General features: G+C 39.5%; 1 protein-coding gene and 1 pseudogene across 1 annotated transcript; both read left to right on the top strand.

The window, feature by feature from the left end:
- The first annotated feature begins 9,229 nt into the window (after positions 1–9,229).
- On the top strand, positions 9,230–10,515 carry LOC116259553 (protein BPS1, chloroplastic-like; annotated as a pseudogene).
- Positions 10,516–12,340: 1,825 nt separating this feature from the next.
- On the top strand, positions 12,341–16,320 carry LOC116259419 (plant UBX domain-containing protein 2). The gene is made up of 4 exons (XM_031637230.2): positions 12,341–12,461; positions 12,567–13,675; positions 14,417–14,695; positions 15,789–16,320. The coding sequence occupies exons 2-4, from the start codon at positions 12,797–12,799 to the stop codon at positions 16,026–16,028; spliced, it is 1,398 nt and encodes a 465-aa protein (XP_031493090.1). The 5' UTR covers positions 12,341–12,461; positions 12,567–12,796; the 3' UTR covers positions 16,029–16,320.
- Positions 16,321–18,236: the final 1,916 nt, after the last annotated feature.

Here is an 18,236-nt window from a genome sequence, read left to right as displayed (position 1 = left end):
ACTGACAGCTTTTAACTCGGACTTGTAAGAAAACCATTAAATATTTTGTCTCCTCTTTCATTCATCAGATCGCGCTTGTAAATTTATTTTACAAATTCAAATATAATTTATCAAACATTAATATGTATCAGAGCCAGGCAACTCAAAGTAGTTGAATTAGGAAGAAGGAGGACGCAGAATACGCGAATCGAAAAGATGTCCAAAAAAAAAAGGAGAGATAATCACGGAGGACGCAATAGCACACATTCAAATCAGAGACGAGACTTTTGCCGGTGATTTTGGTGGTGATATATAATATGTAAAATTTTGAGTTGTTCAGATGTTCCAACCTCTCACACACGTTAGCAATTGAACATGACAACCAAACAGTCAATGGTCCGACCCCAGATAGTGGCTACTTCATGCAAGGTTAAAACGGTCGATCTCTCGTTAACTTCCTCATACTATTTTAAAAAGTTGTAAAAAAAAATTAATTCTACATATACGAGCTCTTTAAATTATGTAAAATCTCATCCTCACATCAAATTTTCATGGGCTCGGGCTCTTGGCTCGATGGATCCCAACTCGCCCCCTAGCAATTTGGCTTCCAGCCTAAAAAAAGTTAGGAACCAAGACAATCATCTCATTAATAGTCTCTCTTTTTGCGACTAAACTTCTAAGCTGTTACAATCCACCTCCTTAAAGCACACGCGTTCGTGTGGGACCCGTTGAAGATTCCTTATAATCTTCGATACAAGACTAAACTTCTTGGGTGTTACAGATCTAATATGGGTTTTGCGTCAAACCTCCTCCCACCCGATCTCAAATCCAATAGTTTTGTTATATTTCAAGGATCGTAAAGCCTGTCCTTCACGTAGTAGGGAAATGTAGTGTTTGTTTACTCTTCAGTGCGGCATAAAAAGGATTTCAGATCGATCTGAGACTACTAAACACACCCTAAGATTAGAGGGGACGAGCTAATTGAAGTTACAAAATAAATGATCTTGTTACTATCTATGCTTGCGTGCACTGAAAAACTGCGAACTGACACAATTTATAAATGCTGCTGCGTTGCGAAGGAAGTAAGTGGATGCAATTAACTCAGTTGAAACCAAATCTCCTGCAAGCGGTGCAACTTGCCTTTGGAGACCATAAATGTGTTGTTCGTACCCTTCTTTATTGAAGGTCGGTTAGGTTATATTTATGTGCATGCTTGTGTCGGTCGTTCTTCTCAAGCATATGCCAAGAGGGAGCACTGTAGCTCCAAACTTTCCTCCATGAAAACGACTACTCTGGTGGCACCGGCAAGTTGGATGACCAGGATGACTGAATCTCAGGCGAGTTTGAGAGCCAAGGGTTTGAAATTGATGGGCATAAGGCCCGTTGGGATGTTTTTTTATTTTTTCTTTAATAAAATGTAATTTATGTTTTAAAATATTTAATAAAACAAAAAACTTGTGTTGATTTTCCATCTTCTTACCAGTGGCAGAGTCACATCTGGGCCTGCCTGTTGAACTGGCGAGAAGGGAATCTAGACCTAGGTCTAGCCATATGAGCTGCCCCAATCAGACTTGGAGTCGGCGTGCCTAAATATGAACGTTAGAATTTAAGGTCGGGTGCCCCTTAGTGAGGGTTGGTGGGCAGCTAGTCTTTATTTTGAGCGTTAGAAACGTCAATCTGTTATGATGTGAAAGAGAGATTACCGATGAACAAGTTGAAGCACAACGGGAGCAATATCTTTATGCACTAAAAGTATGTTTTATACTTTACAAGGGATAAAGGGTTAGGTGGAAGATTTGGCTCTCTGTTAAACAGTGGATCTGCACTCACTCACCCAAAAAGTTTTAGCTTGATGGGCGGAACATGCCTATGTTCTTATCAAATTTAATTAGACTATATATAAGTTTCATATGGTAGGCACTAATTAAATCCATTATTTAGAATTTAAAGAATGGATAACATGTCATATTTGTTTGGTCCTATACTAATGTTTGTGTCGCATATGTAATTGGTTTCCTATCCCTCCTGGACAAGCAGAATAGAGATTGAGACTTGGGGCTCAAATTCAATAAATGTCATTCAATAGGTTCGGGTTCGAATTCAGTTTTAAATAAATGGCCAATCAAACTTGGGTTAGGATTTAGATTTAGTTTTAAATAAAATATATATATATATATATATATAATATGCGTACATCTTGAAAGTCAGTTTAGTTTTTAACATATCATCATAATGCACTCCAGATTCAGTTGTGTATTTAAATATAAGTTTCGGATTTGGTGTGAAAATAGAAGTCAAATTGGGATGGTGAATTTAAAAATCTGATTTTGATATTGTATAATCTTCTCTTGTCTTCTTTTGTATTAAAAGTCCAAAATTCGAATCCAAATACATGAATACCCAAGATAAATCTAACATGGCAAAGGTTACATCTGATTGATTTTGGGTGATATTTCTTCCTACTACCAATAAGAGAGTAGGAGCTTTCACCTAACCCCTTATTCCCTTAGAGCACAAGACATGTTTTCTGTATGTTGCCTCCAAAACGCTTGAACTTAGGTGTCAATAGTCCCTTTTTTTAGCAGTATAAGGGAGTTGATGTTCTAGGAATTCAAAACAAAAACTGGCCACCTTACAGCTCCCACTTCGACCATTGTGCCAACCCCTTGGGCAGCAATACATCTGATTAAATCTAGTCTCATCAATTGACAGCTTTACTTATTACAAACTATGAGATTTAGCGGTTTTCTACTGAAACTCCCAATGGATTTGAATGGACATGAATGAGCCATTAACTTTCTCTCTCAAGTTGCATCTATTAATGAGACTTGATGACTGCATCAAGAAGATCATTTTCATGGCGATCAACAAGTAGGAGAACAAGTTTGCCCATGATCTTGGATATTTTCCTTGCATGAAGTATAATGCAAGCAAAAGAGAGGTCGGAGAACTCATGCTCAATGTTTGATTTATAAATCAAACATTGAACGACCGCTGGCCGATCGCCTGACCCACCATGCCAAACCATGACCAAAACTATGAAAATTTGGCCAGTTGTCGAAAATTTTTTTTAATCGCCGGTCTGAATTTTTTACATTTAAAACGTAAAACCCATTTATTTATTTCCTAAAATCATCTTGTTTTTTTAATCATCTCAGGTGATCTGACGTAAGGTTGCACAATAAAAAACATTGTTTGACCGCTTTTTGAAAAATAAAGCATGTCAAAAGCCAAATGGATGCAAGAATTATACTAAAAATTTATACCACAAACTCCAAGTATCTTCAATAGATTATAAAGCGATCTGGGTACCATTTGCAGCCTCAGATATTAAATCATGCATCCCTACCATTTTTTGAGAAAACAAAGAGTTTAAAAATTATTCCTAAACCATGTTGAGCATCAAAATTAGTTTTTCTTTAAAAAAGAAAAAGGCTTGTAACATGGTTTTAGCATATTCTCAACAGGCTGTCGAGATTAGAAAATGAAGACCGCTTAGTTTACTTGACCATAAACCTCACATGATCTTAAGAAAACCCGATTAATTTATTCGCCATGAATATAATAGAACAAAGCCTAGTCGATGAGGGAATTTAATAAGCCTTCATTCCATGAACCCAAAACAAAAGACAAATTAAAGTAGAAAGAGAAACATGGTCTAAAAGAACAAAACATTTATTTATTTGTGTTAGCTTGGAAAAACATGTCAGCCACTCAGTGAGTAGCCAATCGCAGTTTCTGGTACATAAACTATTATTCCTGCTCTCTTTTTTTTATAATAATGTTTCTCACTCTAGAAATTATTAATCACAGTTTCATGAGGGGACCTAACATCCAAACTAAACGATAAGGACCACGTTAATGATGCAAGTGTGAAGATGAATGATCTGGATTTGGTGCAGGCCCATGACCCATATCATGGCCCGGGTTTGATCCGATTTTAATGAAAATAAATAAATTTATATTTAATATATAAATATATATTTATAATAAAAATATATTAAATATAACTTTTTAATACATATCAAGTCGGGCTGGAGCCCTTATTTGGATGCCCGACACCCACCGTTAGGTGTAACTGAACAGTAAATATGGGCATCTTTTAATTCTTCGTATCTGATTGAAGCTAGGGATCTTGATCCAATCTAAGCCTGCGCACCAACATGGACCAGGTACATATGACCGATGAATTTAAGAGACGTTTGATAGCTTCGGATTTGAAATCTATGTTATGTATCTGATGTAGATTTGACATAACATGTTTTTCCTGATGTGGCGAAAGATCTATATATATGGTCGATCCATAGTTAATCAAATTAAGGATTTTAGGACTGGCTTAAGATCCATAGTTAATCAAATTAAGGATTTTAGGACTGGCTTAAGATCTACGCTTCAGAGCCTTATTTTACTTCTTTGCATTAAAAAAAGGTCGGATTTAAGATCAAAGGAGAGAAGGTTAGATCTTACATCCATAGTTCTCAAATCCGAAGCTATCAAATGCCCCCGAGAAGGTTGGTACTCCGCGCACCGAACCAACCCGGCCGTCGGCGCTTCGATTGAGTACCTACTTTTCCGGAGCATGACAGCAGACCTAGTTAGAAGACTGATGCCCCCAATCATTGGACATTGCAAGAAAATACAAAAACAGTCTGAAATGGTGGCGCTAATGCTTATAGACGATGGGAAGACTGGAACTGTATTATTTTGAATAGGAAAAGTGACTCAGGAATGTGCAAAGAAATGAGCTTGTGTTTCTTTGCCTCCGTCTACCATGTATGACCATTGGCCTTCACACCAAGAGGGCGAACTTCATCATCAAACATATCAGGTTTCTCAATATAGCGTTTTCGATGAAGCCTGTCGGCGGTTTCTGTGTTCATACAAGCTATTTAATTTGAAAGTTCTGCATTCGCTGGCCCAGTTTGGATTTATTTTTTGCATATTTAGTTTATACAAAGCCAGCATATATAAGCTTTAGACGAGTAGGAAATCCGTAGCTTTCACATAATAATAAATATTCCATGGCCAGTTTGTGCCAGCCAAATTAAATCTTGTTTAATGAATCTGTCTTATTTTTTGGAGCAGATTCATCAGACAGTAACAATGTGTAACTATTGTCGGACGATCTCCGAGAACTACAACTATGCAGATGAATGAGATGTAATTTGGTGCAGTACAAAAGACATTGGGGACTTTGAATTTTTTGGATCTGATTTAAGCTTAGGGGATCTTCACTCAGATCATCTGACCTATACACTCTAAAAGGGCCAGGTAGTACATATGGAAGTACAGGAATCTTCTTCCCAAATGAAACTCATGCACCTTGGAGAGGGGATAGAAAAGGAATTGATAGACAATACTGTGTTTGAATGTTTACTGAAAAATTGAATGAAAAAAAAAAGTAACATTTTGGTGTTTGAATAGGAAAGAAATGAAAAGGAAAGGAAAAATATATGCATCTCCACAGCCTCAAAAAATAAATGATTCAGACGGAAATTGGAACGTGCTTCAAAAAAATGACAAGCTTCCACTCATTAGTTCTTCTCTTTTTCTTGTATTCCTTTATCGAGCATTAGTTTCTTTTTTTTTTTTCCTCATTAATTTATATTTCCCTTCATCCAAACATACTGTAACACTCCTGCACAGGTGATTTGCAGTCAAGTATGGGAAGACGTGAAGGGTATCTTTTGAATAAGAGTGACCAAAGAAAACCGTAAAGAAATCAACTGATGTTTACCTACCTCCCTCTATCCTTCCCACCTTCCGGTCACCAAGAGGCGATCTTCATCGTTCAGGTGGCTACACTCAGAGATAGCATTTGCGATATGGATCATCGGTGGTTTCGTTGTTCATAGAGTGCTTAGATGTTGTGCTGACAGCCATGTGAGTGAGCTGCAGTTTTTCCATGGCATCCTTCGTTTCAATTAGTGGAGTGAGCAGTAGCCTTCGTTTCAATTAGTGTGGTACACATATCTGCCTCACAGTGATCTCCTAATGTTAGATATATTGTTTAGGGATGTCTATATATCTAATTTAAATGAGATATTCAATCGAAGTGTTTCAAAAAAATAGGATATGTGTGTGTGTGCAATTAAGAAATCGAATTACATTCGGATTTAAGAAATGACATCTGATCATATTTAGATTCGGATATACCTAACCAATCTGATTTGGGGGAGAGTGCTTCAACAGATTAGCTCTGATGTTACGTCAAGAGACCAAAAGCAGGCTTAGAATCTTGGGGATGGAGGAAGGGGTGGGGGGCTTTGGCTCTCAGTTGAGCAGCAGTATGCGATACTCGTCTTGCTCACCGAGAACTGGTTAGCTCTGGTGCACATGTATTTGACATAACTTCTCTCAAGCAAAGTTGCTTATTTATGGTAGAATTGTTATGTTCTTTGAAGCTTGTCTTTGTTTGTTGTAATTTTTGGTCCGGTCTTTACGCTTGCTAGCACAGATTGATTGAAAGTGAAGTTGAAGGAGGTGAGGTCAAGAGTTCGATGTGGTGCATGCATAATCAGGTAGCTATCTGCTTGCCTGACATTGCAAGTCATCCACAGTAGTAGGCTAAAGCTAAGTTACATGTCAACGATATTTCGGCCGGCTAGCTTCCTGGTTGAACATGGCATACCAATCTTCCGCTTCTGCACCCAAAAATGCAGAATCTGATTCTCAGGGCAAGTTTTCCCATTTAATCGAACTCGGAGGAGCATCACAAACATGTCGGATTTAGGCTGTCCGCCATCATTTTGATTTGTAAGTAGTGGAGATTGATCCACAGAGAGAATTGAAACTGGGAGACCAAATATTTTTTTGAACTACCATCCACATCTAATGATGCGGATCAAGAGCTCCAATTCATATGCTGCAGAACTGGTTTGAGCTCAATAGATTGTGCTGTCTTCCCTTCAAGACCAATTGAGAAAACAACATATTTCCGATCAATCCCCTCCGATCTTAGAAACCCACACCCAATATTCAATCAGAATGTCGTGTCATGGATGCCAGGGTATAAGCAGGCAGCAGCATTCATATGCCTTAATCAAGATGAAGCACTAAGAGAAGAAATTGGAACTGGTGCAATTGAATTTGGCTCCTTTTTCTTTCTTTTGTTTAATAGCAAAACCTGGAACTTCGTTGGCCTCCGGCTTTACCAGATTAGGCCAATAGAAATGCACATGCTGCGGGTTTATATTGGTGGATTGAAGGTTTCAGTACTGCCTCTTTGCCAGAACTATTTTCAATTATGGCTTAAACTTTAACTTGCAAAACTTGAAGTGGTGTCAGCTCATATTCACTCCCCTCAATATCCCCAAAACGTTTCCATTCAAAGGTGGATTCGTTTGAAATGATCTGTAAAGTGAATTGGCCGATCGACTCTTGCTCTTAATTGATCAATGGCGATCCAGAAAAACTGGTATAGTGGCACCATTTTGGCTGGCTTCATTTGCTCCGTCAATTGTCCGGCTTAGACCAGAAACAAGCGACCACATTGCAGAATTCGTCAGCTCTGAGCTCACTTCTCACGCCATGCATTTGCAGTATCTTCTCCAAGAGAAGATCGGATCATGAGTCATGACCAGCACCATCTTATCAATTTTAGGATGGAGCGGAAACTGTTAATATGGCACGATACAGGCTCATCCAACAAGAAAAGTCTGCAAAGTCTTCAATCGAAGTGTATGATGTTTGACTTTGCAGTCATTCTAGGCTTCTAGCCCCTAAATAAATTAAAAGTCCTGTATAACACATCTCATATGCGCATTATACTTTTAAAACTATGCTCTCTGTGAAGATCAAGATATGTGAGGCATTTGATTACTTTTGATTTGTTTGATCTTTAGGATCTAATATCAGACGAACGGTTTCAAAGATTCACTATCCATGCAAAAGTTCAGTTTAGTTTGGTAACCTTGGATTTGCAGCGGAAGAAAGATGAACGATGATCGACTCCAGTGATTCGACAAGGATCATGCTCTCTCGGTCCAGAATACACCTTATTATCTCAATCCTTCCCGGAGTGAGAAATGCAATCAACCACGAAGTCTCATATTTCCTAACGAGAATAATTTTTATGTTTGTGTCAGTTGCTATACCCATCATTTACCCCTTGTATGTTAACTTTCCATTTTCTAATGAAATGAAAAATGCAACTTCCACTGTTGCGAGCAACACCAGTCACCTAGATTTGGATCCTACCCATCATGGGTGGATTCAGATCCGAAGGTCCAACACACACCTTTAATTTGCTGATGTAAAGAGTAAAATGGGCATCTCAGATAAGTTAGTTTGAATATTTTGTCACATCAGAAAAAGCAAGCCACATTAGATTCATGAATTGAATTTCAAACACAATCATGTACCTTCGTATTCTTTCGCCTTAAAGGAGGTCACCTACTGATTATTCTTTCGACAAGGAATCTTTCAGGATTAATAGCCCAATTACTGAATCTGTTCCCTAATTGAGAAGCAAATCTCAACAAGCCTCAAGAGCTGCACTTATAAGGATGACATACGAGAAAGCTCAGGCTGCGACGGCATGAACCAAACTTAATTGAGAGTCTCCATTTTGACACCCTACATATGCTGTCTGCTTGTTGGTCATCACCCACGTAGCGACTTAATCCGCCTTCCACCTCCATGGCCAAAACCTATTAATCAAACTCCCAAATTTGCTTCTGTGATAATAACATCCTTTGAGATTCACATGCTTGATCACAGGATTGTTGTTAAATCCTCGAGAAAAATCTATTTGTTTGTCAGAGAAGATGTTTCCTAATCTGATCTGTATCTTTTCTCTGTGCTATTAATTAGTTTCATCAAAGGAACACTCACACGTCTTGCTTCGTACCAACAAAATTCAATGTGCGTGTGTTCGCTGTGCCACGACATTAGCTGTCCTATATTGTTGCTATTAATTACAACAAACTTAAGGAATTTTGACAAGCTTTCTTTTTACGTGCAGTTTACTTCCATTGACAAAATCCAATTGGCGTATCTCCAAAGAAACTCTTTACTTCCTCTGCGGCCATGAATACCAATAATAAAATTCGCAAAGAATGGTATCTACGGCTCCCCAAAACAGGATCTGAACCAATAAAATAACATGATCCACGACAGCAAGCTATGCTTCAGGCAGTTGGCAGAAAGAAAAGGTACCGATTTGATGGTCAGCCAATCTTATCTCACCCTTATCTTACAAAAGATTAGAAAGAAAGGTAGCTTAAAATGGGGAGCGCAAGTCACGCAACTCCCCTTTGAGGGACAAGTGCATATTGCAGGTCCATCTTCTTCATCTCCATAGTTTCATTCATATCCTCACAGTCTTGTCATTCATCCCTTTAATGGCAAACTGGTATACCAGTATCTTGTCACTCCTTAAGGGTGGCAGGACCCAAAGCGATGCATCTAGTACTGGAAATATGGACTTGACCAACTTCTATTCTTTCATTTCTCAAGGACTTGATAGGCTTGAGCGTTCCCTAGTGGGGGATGGTTTCCTTACGTTGGCCTGGTTTGGTGAAGCCATAAACCTGCTCAAGAGCGTGCAGTCTGAGCTCCTGGCCCTTGTGGAAAAGCTAGACCTACCCATTTCCCTAGAAGGTCAGGAGTGGCTCGATTATTACATGGATGAGACAGCCTTTATGCTAGACTTGTGCAATCTGTTGAAGTCATCTTTCTCTATCCTCCATAGGTACAGGATGCTCGTTGAACAACTTACCTTTGGAGATGAAGCTTCTTGTTCGTTGGTGTGCAGCGAAATGGCGATCAAGAGGTTCGAGTTTGAGAAGAGTAAGTTTCTTGAAGGTTTGGAGGGATGGAAGGATGGAAGACGAGATACTGATAATGTTCTGCAACATGCAATCAAGCAGAAAATGCAGCAGCAATTGGAAAAACAGCCCACTTCAGATGGTATGATGAAGGATCATAAGAGAAAGGTGCAAACAACCAATAAAAATCTCTAGAGTTGGCTAGCTTTGCTAATGCCATGATTGTGGTCAAGAACGTTACTGTTGTTATATCATCATTTCTTCTCTCTGTGCCTGTCTTTCCACCAGCACAACTTGACATGAATCATGTGCCTATGGACTTGGAGTCTCCCGCATCTTTGGGGCCATCTTTGAGTAAACTTCAACATGGGCTGCTAGAGAAAGGGAGAAAGAGTCCCATGTCAAGCTTACAGGAGTATAACATGGTCGAAAATGCAATTTCAGAGGTTAAATCTCAAATTATAGATGGGGAAAGTAAGGATGAAGAGAAATTATCCAAGAGTATTGACTTGTTGAAGCAGAGCTCATTGACACTGAAAGAAGGGCTAGATATGTTTGATCATGCCGTCAATGATGTGTTCATAGAGGTGATCAGGGGAAGGAATAAGCTGCTGCGTACTTACAGCGAAAGCATGTAAAGTTGTGTAATAGTCCTCTTTCTCTGTTCTTTTTCATGCAGTTTTTTGTAAATGGTGATCTTGTGGTCATGGCATGACCAGTTGAAGCCAGAAAAATGTAAAAAAATTCTGACTCCGCAAATCTCATATATGACAAAAAAATTCTTAATTAGATTTATTATTCTCTTGTTAATTATAAGTAGTTAAAGTTTAAGCACGTAGTCTTAGCAGGTAATATGCCAAAATGAAAAAAAATCATTGCGGTTCCTATTACATGGAAAGATGCCGAGGTTTAAAAGATTATAGATTCCATTGGCATTCAAACATTCTCACAAGCCCAATGTGTCGCACTTTCTTCCTTGTTCCAAATCCAGCGCATCCGTGATAACTGAATTGTTTCGAACAATCTGTTCAAGTTCCTTCTATGATGTTAGAAGCATGAAACTGAAGACTTCTGTAATAAAACAAGCTTGTTGAAACTAACTTGGTTCTAAAACCACGTTTCTGACATGGTTTAGATGCCAGAGGAGCAGACTACTGTTCACACTTAAGAGTTTATTACTGATTGAAAACCACAAGACACTATGTCATGTTTGGCAGTAATATAAACAGATCAGTTCCATTAATGAGATACTGAATCAGACCATATTAGAGATTGCTTGATAGGCTTCGGATGCAGATTCAAGGATAAACGATGAAAGAAAGTCAGATTGTTTGATTGTTTCAGTCAGATATATCGGGGAAGTAGCCTAAACTATCCATCAGCTTTGGATTTATATATAGATCTAAATGGGTTCAATACATCTGATTACCTACTTGGTTTCAAATCCACGTAGCCAGATTGGCAAGTAAGTATGCAATCTCATAACTGAAACCAAGCTCGTTATCCAACTGGGATCTGATTAAGGTTCAACCAGATTATTATACACATTTGTCAGTTTAGCTAGTCATATCTGAATTTAATTTTTCTTGAAAAAAAAAATAAGGGTTTGACTGCAAACACGATTACATAGAATCCAATTAGACAAATTTGATGAAAATTTTATCCAAACCAATAGGGGAGCTACTACGTGACTGGTGTGGGCCACTGCCCATGCCCGCCCTTGAAATACTTGCCCTGATTGAGCTGAACCTATGTTCAGCCATATGTTGTGCCCACACCAGACTTAGGTCTGTGCCCCACAAGGATTCATCCAACTATGCCAGAGGCTGGCTAGTGCTCCTTAACCAAAATTTTCTGGTTCCGCCACTGATCCAAACCAAATCAGAGCCATGCACATCTCTAGTGATTAAACTTGAATTCATAACCAGATGCTTTATATGTATATTTGTTATCCTACTCATACCTAATATATTGACATCCTTAATTTGAAAGCACTGTCTATGAAATTGAGGTTTTTAAATTATAGATGTAAGATCCATGATAAACCAGATAATCAGGTTGGCTATTTGTTAAAGAGTTGAAGTGCCTTAACTTTCTTATGTTTGTGAAGAATATCGTAAGAAAACTATAGAGCTTTGGGGGGTGTTTGGTAATAGGAATACAAATAATCTTGGTTTTCGTGTCTTACAAATAATCTTTGCATCTCTGGTCATATTTATACCTGTATTTGGGAGGAAATATTATGTTCACACCAATTGGATCCTACAATCTGAACGGGACGTCAAATGAGCCTCTTGAGCCCATCTCCAGAACCAGATCCTTTAAGGGATAGGTCAAACCTTGTATCAATGATATTGTTGATTGGATGGAATTGTATTGAACCAGTACGTGTTCCTCTTGGTCAAAAGTTGATCTAATGATCAATACACAAGAATCCGAAGATTCACAAATCCAGATCCGAAAAGCGTAAGAGGAATTAATGCAATGCATTAAGGCAGTTCACATAATAAAGTTGTAAGAGAACGATTTGTAACCTCATTTCGGTACGTTTTTCAAACCGATTTTTGTTGGTTTCCTTTGAAACCGGATCACTTTTCGAACCGATTTTAACGGCCCCGACAAGAAGAGCCCTAGAAACTTCGCCCGTTTGATCTTTCGGGTTTGTTGCCTTCGATCTTAAGGAGATCGAAGGGAACCTTCGTTACGCACAAGGTACTCCCGATCCTGTTCATGTTCAAAGCCTTGGAATTTTTTGGCTTAAGTACTCATTTGCTGTGATTTCTGGATTGCTCTTCTTTTGCTTGTCTTCCAACATAGAGGTGTATCGGCGTTTGTTGAATCGCGGCGCGTACTGCATTACTAGGGTAGTGTTCCCGGTTTGGGGCTTTGTCTTCTTCATTTTTTGTTGATACTTGTACATAATTGGAAGTGAATTCATTCTTTGGTTGGTTCTTCTGGGGAGGAGTTTTTTTTGTTGAGCTCGGTTTCTGAAGAATCTGAGCGGAATTGGGTTTTTCGAGTTTGGTGTTTTGGTTTTAGTTGTGGACATGGACGACGTGAAGGATAAGTTTAAGGGCATGATGAAGAAGATGAACAATCCATTCTCCTCTTCTTCTGGGAAATTCACTGGCCAGGGTCGAGTTTTGGGGTCTTCATCCAATGCCACGTATCAGGACCGTCTCGATTCGCTGCAGAAAAATGTCGATAAGCAGAAAACAGGCCCCATGAAACGAGCCGAGCCGAGACCTCAACTGCCACCCGTGAAAAGTAGTGATTCTGTCCCAGGACCTCCGGAAAAAAGTGGCAACTTCAGTGCTAAAAGTGATTATCCTGGGCGCAGTGGCTTTGATCCCTTCAGCCCGGTTATTTCATCTCGCAAAAGCTCTCAGATGGACAATTCGGTGGATGTTTTCGAATGCCCGCTTTGTGGTACATTGTATAACTCCGAGGAGGAAGTATCACGGCACGCTTCGACTTGCTTGGATTCAGGTAGAAATGATGACGTTGGTGCAGTAGGGAGCACTGACGAGAAAATGGAGCTCAGAAACAAATGTCTGAGTTCTGCTGGCACATTCATGTCTGGAGATCCATCTAAAGAGACGGTTGATGTGGTCCTTAAGCTTCTCAAAAATATCATAACTGATCCCAACAATACAAAGTTTAGGAGAATAAGAATGACCAATCCAAAAATATGTGATACGGTCGGTTCTGCTGTGGGAGGTGTAGAATTGTTGGAATGTGTTGGTTTTAGATTACAAGAAGAGGAGGGGGAAATGTGGGCCACCATGGAAACACCTTCTGAGCTCCAGGTTTTCTTGATTAGAGAAGTGATTTCATCATTGGAACCTTCAAAGACGAGCGAGCCATCTCCATCATCTTCAGTTCCACCAAATGACACAATGGAGCAAAAGAAAGTTGACAGGCAGGTGAGATAGTGAGTTTGTCATCAGTGAATGCCTTATTATTACTAAACATATTTTCCCTTTCATTATGTCCTCTTTGACTGCTGCATCAAGATCCAGTGAATAATCTAAGCTCCGCAGAACTTGTCTCGCTTCAGTAAAAGTTCCGTGACGAGCTCATTTACTCTTAGAATAATCTCATGCTGGTCTTGGTATGACCTTGTTATGGAATCAGCTGGCCTCCAGCAACTACTGCTCATCTTTGCTTGGTTAAGGGAAACCTATGAAACCTAGCAATACCCGTGGATTGTGTGATGTGTCAGGAACGAGGCCCTCTTGGCGTCGTAACCAAAGAAGAGAAGGAAGAAGAAGACACAAGGATTTTACGTGGCTCGTACTTCAGAGACAAGGTTCTGCTACGTCCATGGCTGTCAAAGAATACAACAAACCCACCGCCCACCCCCTCCCCATTCCCACCACCCCCCCCCCCCCCCCCTCCCCCTCTCCCCCCTTCTTCATAAACATAGTGATTTAGGAAAACCTGCAAAATGCAAAATATTGCATGATGCCCTTACAAAACTCAGAAATTAGGGAAGCCTATTAAGTATAGATCAGGCTCCACACTCCAATATCATGCCCACATGCACGGATCTCTGTTCATCAGAAAAGCAACCTTAAACATGAAAAACCGGCTTCTTCGTTCCACTTTCCAGTTGCTTTCCATATGGTTCACTTCTAACATCTTGATATGTTGTAAAAATATAGGTTCGAGTTTTCTTTGCTGTCCCAGAAAGTGTAGCCGCAAAAATCGATCTTCCAGATTCCTTCTATAATGTTACTGCTGAAGAGCTGAAAAAAGAAGTTGATCTTAGGAAGAAAAAGATCGCAGAATCTCAACTGCTGATTCCAAAGTCGTACAAGGAGAAGCAGGCAAAATTGGCTAAGAAGAAATGTAAAGTATGTGTCATTCGAATCCAGTTTCCTGATGGAGTGCTATTACAAGGTGTCTTTCTTCCATCAGAGGCTACAACAGCACTTTATGAGGTTTGTACCTGGATTAGTGCTGTTCCCTATTATGCTTATGCTAAGATATTGTTATGCTGAATGTAGTTTTCTTTCATCGTGAACTTCCTGGTATTCCATTTCCAGTTCATTGTTTTTCTACTTTCTTCTACGTCTAAAATATGGTTTAGTTATCCCACAAATCAAGCTGCTGTGTTCCTTGACAAAACTTTTAAGAGAATCTTCTTGTCTAATATCAAAGACAGATTGAGTTTCTTTGTGCGTATGCTGAGAAATGCATTCACAAACCAACATCACTTATGTAACACTGTCCAGTAGTTTCACTTATATGACAGTATGCTGCAGTTTATTTTGAGTCGTGTGGCAGAATTATTTGAAGCCTCTGGGTTCTATCAGGAAAACCTGTTGTCAGATTTGCACGAACAAATATGCTGAAAATTGGTAAAAATAATGGAAAAAAATAACTTAATGTCACATGATAATAAACATCCATCTGACTTTTTAATATGTGGAAACATCGAGCAGCATGTTAGTTGTGTATGTTGTAATTTTCGAACAGTATAAAATGCCTCCTAGGGTCTGGCATGCTTTCGTGGAAAAAAGGTGGCGACAGTGATTCCTCTTCTGCCACAGTGTTCATTCATAGTGATCTTTCCACATTATTCTTGGATTTTTCTTCTTTTTGTGTTTGCCTGAGTCCTTTATGCTAGGATGATTTGACCTAGCATTGGTTGGAACTTGAAGGATTGTGTTCTGCTGTATTGAAAAATATTAATGCTGGGAGTTCTGTCAATTATGAAAGTTTAAGATTGTTATTTATGCCTTTTTTATGTCTACTAAGCTATTTCGGGCAATCATGAAATATGATTGCCTTCCTGTTTAAGAAAAGGCTTAAAGCAATTGGATAGTAAAATGGAGTTCTTACCCAACAGCTTTGGATCCTTTACTGGTCTTGTATACATCTGTCGGTCTGACCTTAACTTCTTGCAAATTGGTGGGCTGCTAAATCATGTAATCAGTTGGTTGCCTGGTTATTTGATGATTAGACTGGACAAAGAAATTGATAATTTGATGAAACGTCGATCAATCACTGATTTATTTTTCATTTTTTCAGTTCGTAAGTTCATGTCTCAAAGAGCCCAGCTTGGAGTTCGAACTTCTCCAGCCAGCAGTGCCAAGAAGTAGATTAGTACCCAAAGTAGCAAATGCGAATGGTCGAACCCCAACCCTGGAGGAAGAGGACTTGATTCCTGCTACTCTTGTCAAGTTCAAGCCAATTGAGACCGATTCCATACTTTTCACTGGTTTACGTAATGAACTCCTGGAGATTATTGAACCACTTAATGCAGGCTGAAGTCTATGAACAATCGGTTATCGTCAAGGGATTTATTCTTGAAAACTCAGACGTTATTGGGATTCTTCATCTAAGGATGATTTCCTGATTGATTAGCAATTTGATAAATGACCACAACGAGTGTGAATTGGTTGCCCAGGCTGATCATGTTAATGAAACTATATTCGTGAGGCTTATGCACAAAACACTTGCCTGGGTTGTGTAATTTGCTGGTATGTGTATTTTATCACCGTAATTTATGAATGTGTATTTTATCAATATAATTTATGTTCAAGAGGTGCTACAGCATTAACGAACTTTTGTTTCCTTCCAACTTGACTTTATCTCTGAGTTAATGTCATTAGTTTGATCGAGATGGATTTCAGATGTTCTTTCGCCACATCTGAAAAACCATGCCATATCAGATCTATGAATCTATGATCAGAGGTAGTCAGATGCCCTCCATGTGACTAGTTTCTGCTCTCTCATTTCTGGGCTCTCAGGTGTTACGAAGCATAGAAAGTGTGTATCTAAGGATGGGAAATACTCTTTACATGGTTCAAAGCAAAGAGGAATTTATGTAAATGCAGGTCCGTCATTTTAGTAGATCCATATATGGGAGGGAAACTACCAACAGTATGAAAGCTTAACAAGTACAAACTCCTAATGAACAGCAGCCTTGAACTCATGTTCCTGCGAAAGTACCCCGGAAAGGACACTGTGGTCCTGAATCAAGGAGCCATAAGCCTACTCGGAGAACCATATAAGCCTACTCGGAGAACCATATACATACAGTGGTGAGCAACTGAGCATGGACCAAGTCCGGTGAGTGCACACACTGGTACACACACAAAGATGGTACATGTGAAGCCGGTGAAATAAATGCTGTGTTAATGCCATAATCGCACGCTACAAGGTGAAAAGTGAGATACATGCACGCATACGTGTGGAACCTTCTCTTGGCAGTGGCAGGTAGCAAAAGACTGAATTACAGGAACTGCAAGACTGGAATCCAGAACCCAGATTGAACGTGTTTCAACCCAACATTAAGTAAATCTGGATTAATGTGTTCTTCAAGTACTTCTAAACATGCAGTGTTTCGCCATTTCCAATGGTTCAACGCTGAGCTTTTGCTTAATTGGTTTTATGTTTTTGCTGTGAGCGAGCGCGATGCAACCGCAAGTGACTTGTGTAGTCTAGTAACTCCAGTTAGCCTAAAAGGAATCAGAGCGTGGGACTTGGGATGTATTTTGTGGAATATCAGATTTAATGCGTTTTGTTATCGATTTGTCTGACTAACCTCATCTTGCCGATCAAAATATTTAATTGCTCCGCACCTATACGCAGCTTAAAATTTGGACCATATATGACTGGAGGTTGCAGGTTCAAAAGTAACTGATTAAGGGAGTGTAGCACAACTGGTTGGGACAGCAGCAGTTGCTGATTCAAATCTCAGTGTACTCTTCCTTTTGTGGATGCAATTCATGCCAAGGTCTTGGAGGTGAGGGAATGCCTTAGGAGTTCTATGCTCCACGCACCTGGGAGAGGTAATTTCCTTCAAGTAAAATTTAAGCAAAAAGTACAATAAAAACAAGTCTAATGATTAGGACCGGCATAAAGTACTGGCGCAGTACTTTAGATTCTCTACTTTTTTGGTCCCTTCTTTGCAAAAGCAAAATTGTTCATTATTGACGGTACATTGGCCGGCCGGCACTTGGTAGGAACTTAGGAGTTCCCTCGGCAGGTAGGAGCAATCTCAGCTTCCAGATTGCAGCAAGAGCTGACGCTCTCTACAGTTCAAAACTCAGAATATACTTGGTAGCATTTACAAGCTGATCAGAAGGGATGTACACTGTACAAACTTTATCCTTTCTTCTATAGTGAAATGGGAAAATGAAGTCCTGAATGCTCATAGGCCGATCCGATATGCTGCATTTCCAGTTTTGCTGATACAATCCTTCAATGACCCCACCAAGTGCTGCAGGACCCACCAGGTTCCTGTTTTTGATAGGGAAATATACTCGCATTATAGCTGTTCCCCCCTCCCCCATAACTATGAAAGGCTCCAAAGGCATCCCCGTGGAAGTCGTAGTTGCAGGCCAAGACAAGGAAAGCAAACCCTTGAGCTTTGCAGAACAAACTATGTTCATTTTCCCCTTAAACAGCCTGTGAACACAATGATCTGGAAGGCTATACTCTATTGCAGAGTGCAGACAGCCTTTGACTGTG

The sequence above is a fragment of the Nymphaea colorata genome, chromosome 8, assembly GCF_008831285.2.
Source record: "Nymphaea colorata isolate Beijing-Zhang1983 chromosome 8, ASM883128v2, whole genome shotgun sequence".
In the NCBI taxonomy this organism is placed as follows: domain Eukaryota; kingdom Viridiplantae; phylum Streptophyta; class Magnoliopsida; order Nymphaeales; family Nymphaeaceae; genus Nymphaea; species Nymphaea colorata.
Note: the sequence above shows the minus strand (reverse complement) of the source record. Positions and strands in the feature narration are given on the sequence as shown.

Excerpts from the sequence above, each read along its gene's own strand:
- LOC116259419 (XM_031637230.2), top strand. The coding sequence starts at position 12,797 with ATGGACGACGTGAAGGATAAGTTTAAGGGCATGATGAAGAAGATGAAC. Across the intron at positions 13,676-14,416 it reads AAAAGAAAGTTGACAGGCAG|GTTCGAGTTTTCTTTGCTGT; the intron begins GTGAGATAGTGA and ends GTAAAAATATAG. Across the intron at positions 14,696-15,788 it reads CTACAACAGCACTTTATGAG|TTCGTAAGTTCATGTCTCAA; the intron begins GTTTGTACCTGG and ends TCATTTTTTCAG.